This window comes from Sebastes umbrosus, chromosome 24 (assembly GCF_015220745.1).
Source record: "Sebastes umbrosus isolate fSebUmb1 chromosome 24, fSebUmb1.pri, whole genome shotgun sequence".
NCBI classification, from domain to species: domain Eukaryota; kingdom Metazoa; phylum Chordata; class Actinopteri; order Perciformes; family Sebastidae; genus Sebastes; species Sebastes umbrosus.
Window position 1 is genome coordinate 13307067 of NC_051292.1, and position 6817 is coordinate 13313883.

The 6817-nt window shown below is 43.2% G+C and overlaps 2 protein-coding genes across 5 annotated transcripts in view; both read right to left on the reverse strand.

The window, feature by feature from the left end:
* LOC119483833 overlaps positions 1-6817 on the reverse strand; it is a 233425-nt gene that overhangs the window by 199604 nt on the left and 27004 nt on the right. For 3 of the 4 annotated variants that reach the window (XR_005205801.1, XR_005205802.1, XR_005205800.1), the window contains one exon: positions 6230-6347. Coding sequence is in view for 1 of the 4 variants with exons in the window: in XM_037762338.1 (XP_037618266.1) it covers positions 6254-6347 (94 nt within the window). In the remaining 3 variants the exon portion in view is untranslated. Of the gene's footprint in view, positions 1-4199; positions 4284-6229; positions 6348-6817 lie in introns of those variants that run through there. The other variant, XM_037762338.1, reaches the window with a different exon arrangement.
* Positions 1-6817, reverse strand: part of LOC119483763 (NACHT, LRR and PYD domains-containing protein 12-like) — a 542841-nt gene that overhangs the window by 188232 nt on the left and 347792 nt on the right. The window lies entirely within an intron of this gene.

Here is a 6817-nt window from a genome sequence, read left to right on the forward strand (position 1 = left end):
CAATGAATGAACCAATGAGGTTGCATTATTTACAACATAATGACATCAGAAAGATGATATCAGTGTATCAGCATTAAAAACATAATATTGATCTTTGGTTTGTATAAGATCTCTTAAAAAGTCTGAATTCTACCATTCTGCTGTTATATATTCATCAGACTGCTGTTATTGGTGGAAGCTGTGTATTTCCTGTTACTACTCTTCTCTACAGCAACAAGAGAGAGAAACACCAGAGTTTCCTTCTGTGAGTAACAGAATAAAAGGAAAGACTTCAAAACAAGATGATGGAACACAACTTGAATTCATTAGCAATAAAATGCACCATTGCTCGATTCAACACACTCAGGGGTTAACAACGACTATCTTTGTCTCGTATGACCAGTAGTTTACGGTGGCTAATGCTAGAGTTGGGTCGGTTTTTCGGTTTTTGCCGGTCCGGTCCGGTCCGGGTGTACGAGCTTAAACCGGTTTGATTTTATGCTAACGACACGTTCTGGCAAATTAAAAAGTAGCCGACATCAACAACCTGTGCCGACAGAGTCACAGTGCTAAATCCAGCCTGTATTGCATTACTAATAAGCAATATGACAACGTGATTAATGTAATATTATGATATAATGTTGGTGTATAAACAAGAAGAGGTTTGTTTACTAGGAAGTTCATGTGTTTTTTGGGGTGATCAGACGAGACATGGCAGAGCTGGTCTCAAAGAAAACTAAAGCTGCAGCAACATGGCAACAGTTTGGATTTGAAGCCAACGAAAGAGATGAGCCCAAAAACACACGAGGTAAGGTGTAATGTGGTGCAAGGCCTATTGAAAGCAAACCCCAGCACCAGGACTCTGATCCCAGGACCGCCCCGACTCCCCATCAGCAAACGTTCTGTTGCTGCCGTTACACCGGTTAGACCCAGCACTCCACCAGACAGCTGATCTTTTGTTTTTTTCATTTGTTTTACCAGGTTCACATGTCGTCTCCATCACCCCAAAACATAAATAAGAAAAAACTGTAAAATGTAACAATTATTAGAAATAAATAGAATAAGTGTTCATTAACTTGACAGCTAGAAACACAAACTACTGAAACATTTTGAACTCAACATTTGAAACAGCTCAAGAACATCTGTGACAAAATACAAATACATATTTATGTAATAAACACGTGGAACACTTATAAGAATATTATATTTTAAGAATAATTTATAGTGTGTATATTTGAAGAACTAAACTAGTAATCTACACTGATCTATAAAGTTAATCACATCTGGACTTACACAGCTTTTCTGCAGTTCCTCACAGCTGGAATCAGTCTCCGTCGTCCCTCGTCTGATGTGTTGTACTTGTTCAGGACCAACTCATCCAGAACCTCCTCTGACATCTGCAACATGTAGGCCAGAGCTGAGCAGTGGATCTCTGTGAGTCTCTTCTTTGATCTGTTCTCTGACTTCAGGAACTCTTGGATGTCCTGATGTACCGAGTGGTCGTTCATCTCCGTCAGACAGTGGAAGATGTTGATGCTTCTGTCAGGAGAGATTTTGGTCCTCTTCTTCTTCAGGTTGTTGATGGCTCTCTGGATGATTTCTGGACTGTTGTCTGTCTGACCCAGCAGACCTCCTAAGAGTCTCTGGTTGGACTCCAGAGAGAGGCCATGAAGGAAGCGAACAAACAGGTCCAGGTGGCCATTTTTACTTTCAAGGGATTTCTCCATGGCTCTCTTCAGGAAGTCATCCGGGGTTGAATGAACATATTTTTTTCCCAGGAAGTCCTTCAGTACCTCTGTGTTGCTGTTTGTGTAACAGTGGAACATGTAGACTGCAGCCAGAAACTCCTGAATGCTCAGGTGAACAAAGCAGTAGACTGTTTTCTGGAAGATCACACAATCTCTTTTGAAGATCTCTGTACAAACTCCTGAGTACACCGAGGCCTCTGTGACATCCAGACCACACCGCTCCAGGTCTTCTTGGTAGAACATGATGTTTCCTTTCTCCAGATGTTCAAATGCCAGCCTCCCCAGCTTCAGAAGAACTTCCCCGTCAGCCTCCGTCAGCTCCTGTGGACTCGTCTCACGTCCCTCACCGTACTTCTGCTTCTTCCTCTTTGTCTGAACCAACAGGAAGTGTGAGTACATGTCACTCAGGGTCTTGGGCAGCTCTCCTCTCTGGTCTGTAGTCAACATGTGGTCCAGAACTGTAGCAGTGATCCAGCAGAAGACTGGGATTAGACACATGATGTGGAGGCTCCTGGATGTCTTGATGTGTGAGATGATTCTGCTGGACAGCTCTTCATCACTGACTCTCCTCCTGAAGTACTCCTCCTTCTGGGCGTCAGTGAAGCCTCGTACTTCTGTTACCCTGTCAACACATGCAGGAGGGATCTGATTGGCTGCTGCAGGTCGGGAAGTTATCCAGACGAGAGCTGAGGGAAGCAGATTCCCTGGATGAGGTTTGTCAACAGCACGTTGACTGATGACTTCTGGGTGACATCAGACACAACCTTCTTGTTCTTGAAATCCAGTGAAAGTCTGCTTTCATCCAGGCCGTCAAAGATGAACAGAACTTTACAGACAGCGAGCTTCTCTGCTGTGACCTTCTGTAATGTTGGATGGAAAACATGGAGCAGCATGAGAAGACTGTACTGCTCATCTCTGATCAAGTTCAGCTCCCTGAACGAAAGCAGAACCACCAGACTGACATCTTGGTTTTCCAAGCCCTCTGCCCAGTCCAGAGTGAACTTCTGCACTGAGAAGGTTTTTCCAACGCCAGCGACGCCGTTCGTCAGAACGACTCTGATGTGTCCCTGTTGGTCAGGTAAGGCTTTAAAGATGTCCTGGCACTTGATTGGAGCGTCATGGAGGCTCTTCTTCTTGGAAGCTGTCTCAAGCTGCCTCACCTCATGTTGGGTATTAACCTCTTCACTCTGTCCCTCTGTGATGTAGAGCTCAGTGTAGATCCTGTTGAGGAGGGTTCCACTTCCTGTTTCATCAGTTCCTTCAGTCACACATTCACATTTCCTCCTCAGACTAATCTTATGTTCATCTACAACCTCCTGCAGACCTCTATCTGCTGAAAGAGAAGGACAAAAGTTAATAAATAAAGAAGATGTGATTATTATTTTCATTGCCAATATTGAAGTGATCAATATAAAGTAAATAAAAAGCAGTAAAGGTTAAACAGTCTAGTTTTAGTGGAAGCATCAGAAATGCTCCTTTTTCTCTCAGTCGGTGTACATGTTTGATTGACAGCAGAGGAGGCGGAGCCTCAGCTGTCCGTCTGCAGCTCTTCATCTAAACAGCTCACTGTGGCTGTTCCTTCCTCCCTGTAATATTTAAAACTGATCCACTCATCAAATAATGCAGAATATGTTCATATCTCGTTGTGTGGACATGTTTTTATTGAACAGCACCAATAACAAAAGCCGGGTTTCCACCAAAAGTTCCTGGGACTTTTTCGTCCTACTACTTTTAAGGAACTAAAAGGTTCCTTCAGTCCACTGTTGTCTGTTTCCACTACGGTCTAAAGACCTGTGAAGATTCAGCAAATTAGTCCTCTGATGTATGAAAAAGCAACATGACATGTGACGAGAGCTGTTGGTGGTCGCAGCAGTAAACACACTCTGCAGTCTGCCGTTCAGTGTGTCGTCCGTTTCATCTAAAAAACACGCTGGAAAATAATAAACATTAGGTTTTAATCTCACTGTGACGACATTACTGCACGTTGGATGTAATGAATGAAATGCAGAGGAGGAAAGTGAAACTAAAGATGCGTCCGTCTCCACAGTAAATCATGTTGAGTATTTGAGGGTTATTTATTTATGTCTCTCTTGTTTCTCTGTCTTTTTGGCTGGACCGCAGACGGCCAGCCCTACAACCCTAAAAGTCTGTTCACTGAGTGATGAAGTTACACGATTGGTCGTCTGAGTGTCGGAGTTTCCGCATTGACCTCTGGAATCGTACGCCAACGTTGGTGTATGTATATATGTCTATGGGCTTGAACGGCCAGTTGAGTGGAGCAGCGCGTCCCCTAGTGTCCTCGCAGGACCTGGTGGGACTTTTATGGCTTTTTATGTATTAAAAGAACAAGTAGTGTTTTCAGACATGGAGACGTCAGCAGACAGATGTAGAGTCTTACTTTGTACAGTGCTGGTCTGACCGGCTGGCTGCAGTCCAGCTCTGGTTCTGGATCTTTTTCCACACTGGGAACCGGAGGAGTCTCCTGATGAAGCAGACTGATCCAAGTACACAGCACAGCAGGGCCGCTGGTCCTCCGCAGAAACATCACTCCTCTTCCTCTTCCTGTGAAGACATGTCTTTATAACTAAAAGGCTTTGTTGATTGGCCGACACTGTCTCAAAGCTCAGATGGTCACAGGGAACAGTTAAAGTGTTGTTACTTTTCTGTTTGAATTCAGCATTCAGTCTGTGATGAACAGTGTTCCTTTTATTTCAACTCTCCTGCTTTCATAAACACTAATGAGCTGAATTTTACTATCTGGCTGTCTTATTAACCTCTTTACAATCTGACGGACGATATTCTGACTTTCAGAGGTTGTAGCGGCTCAGTTTTAAAGCTAGAGTGAAGATACTGGTAACATGAAACTATAGAGAACCTAAAGAATCCATCGTTACCAACCATGTCATGCTAGCTTGTCGGGAAGAACGCTCTGACCTCCAGATATGTGAATGTAAATGGGTTCTATGGGTACCCACGAGTCTCCCCTTTACAGACATGCCCACTTTATGATAATCACATGTCATAGTCAAGTCAGCACACTGACAGCTGTTGTTGCACGTTGGGTTTCAGTGGGGTCGTCCTCCAGAGGGGTCGCCCTCCTGATCAGTTTCTCCTGTCTGTCCTGTCCCCGGGGTCGTAACGCCTGAGTTTTCCTGCCCCGTCCCTGTTCAGACGCCCGGCCGCTAGCCCCTTAATCCCTCCTCCGGACTCCCTCCACCCCACCCTGATGGAGTTCATAGACTCTGTTTTAGGGGACGTCTGGGATCCGTCCCTTGAGAAAGGGGGGGACTGTCATGGTCTTGGGTTTTGGTTGTAAGTTTGTTCCTGTTTTATTTTGTAGGTTCAAACACTTTCTACAGCTACTTCACAGTGAAAGTCCTCCATTAAAGAGAGCTGATCATGTTCTTAACAGTCTCACGGTCACTTTGGGCAGCTTAGCTTGAGTTAGTTAGGTTTGAACTGAGGTTAGAAGTGGTCTAAATAGTGTGGTAGACCAGCAGTCTAAGACACACAGTATGTAACAGTGGTGTCTCTGGTTCAAATCCAGATGGTTTACATTTATTTTTATGTCATTCTGTTTTCTGTCACTTTCTACTGTCAACTATCAAATGAAGGCATGAATTCAAATATTCTAAAAAGAGAAGTGGTCCAAATTTACATTACTGCCCCTTTTAGTATGAGCAGATAACTTTAACATCACTACTGCCCAGGGATGTGTGTTCTTGACCTTAAGGAACAACATATGGTGGAGAAACTGCTTTTGTGAATGAAGTCTGGTGGCTCTGAAGAGAGTGATATAACTACCGTGGTTTCTATTGCTCTGGTCTATCATGACCTCGTCTATTGCTCTGATCTCTCATGACCTCTCTATTGCTCTGGTCTATCATGACCCTCTCTATTGCTCTGGTCTATCATGACCTCTCTATTCTCGAGGTAAAGCTTCCCGTCCACAGCTGCTTTACCTCTCCATCAGGACCAGCCCTTTTCTGACGGGGAACTGAAGCTGTTATTATCGCTCTCTTCAAAGCCACCAGACTCCCATTCACCAAAAGCAGTCATTTTACTTCCCAGAACACGGGAGTATACGATACAACCCCACTTCAAAGAAGCTGTTCCATAACAGCTGATTTTAGGAGAAGTCAAACCAAACCACAGTATTTTGGGGACTAATGTGAGAAATGAATTACACATTTGACTCACATTCTTTCACATTATTGAATAGTTGTAAATCTTTACAGCGACTTCAACGTTCAGGCAGAAATATGAATATTTTCTTGAAGTGTAAATTGTTAAATGGAGGTTCTCAGGTGTTTTGTTACAGAAATACAATCAGTAGTTTGTGGCCTCTAAAACCCCAGACTAAGATCCATCTTAGTTTGAAACAGTATCTGCACTAATAGTTCTGCATCAGGAATATAAATCTGTTAGCAGGAACATTTAGTCTTCATCCTCAATGCATCATCATCCATCAGGTCAGTGCACAGTAGAAACAGTCCTCTTACTTTGTGTCTGAGGGTCCAGGTTCATTACTGAAGAATGGAGGTTCCGACATGGACCCGGTCACTCTTCATAGACAGACAGCTGGGTACTGGAGACTCTGCTCTCTGTCTGGACTGAACTCTGCAAACACCAAGATGATTTGATTCACATCACATGGAATCCTTGATAAACTCTCTGATGACAAAGACATTTCAGTTTTCTAAATACACAAACTACTGCTACTGTCAATAATGTGGTTTAAAGTTTGTATTAGTCCTCTTAGATTACAGCTGTTCTGGGTGACTGACAGCTGTCACAGATACGGAAGAGGAAGAATGCACTAATTCATTCTCTTTGTGTCACCAACAGTGTGTTAAACTTCACTTAGTAAATACATTTTAGTAGAAATCTAATATACAAAACACACAATCAACTAAATCATGGCATTGGCATGGCATTACTTTGTTTTATATCATTCTGTATCTTCCCAGTGGTGTTCCTTATGTATTCAAATCTGAACTCTACTTACGTAAGTTTTAGCATCAAAATGCGTCAAACTTAAGGTTACTTAACGTAACCCCGAATCTTTGATAACAGAGTGAGGTGTTTCA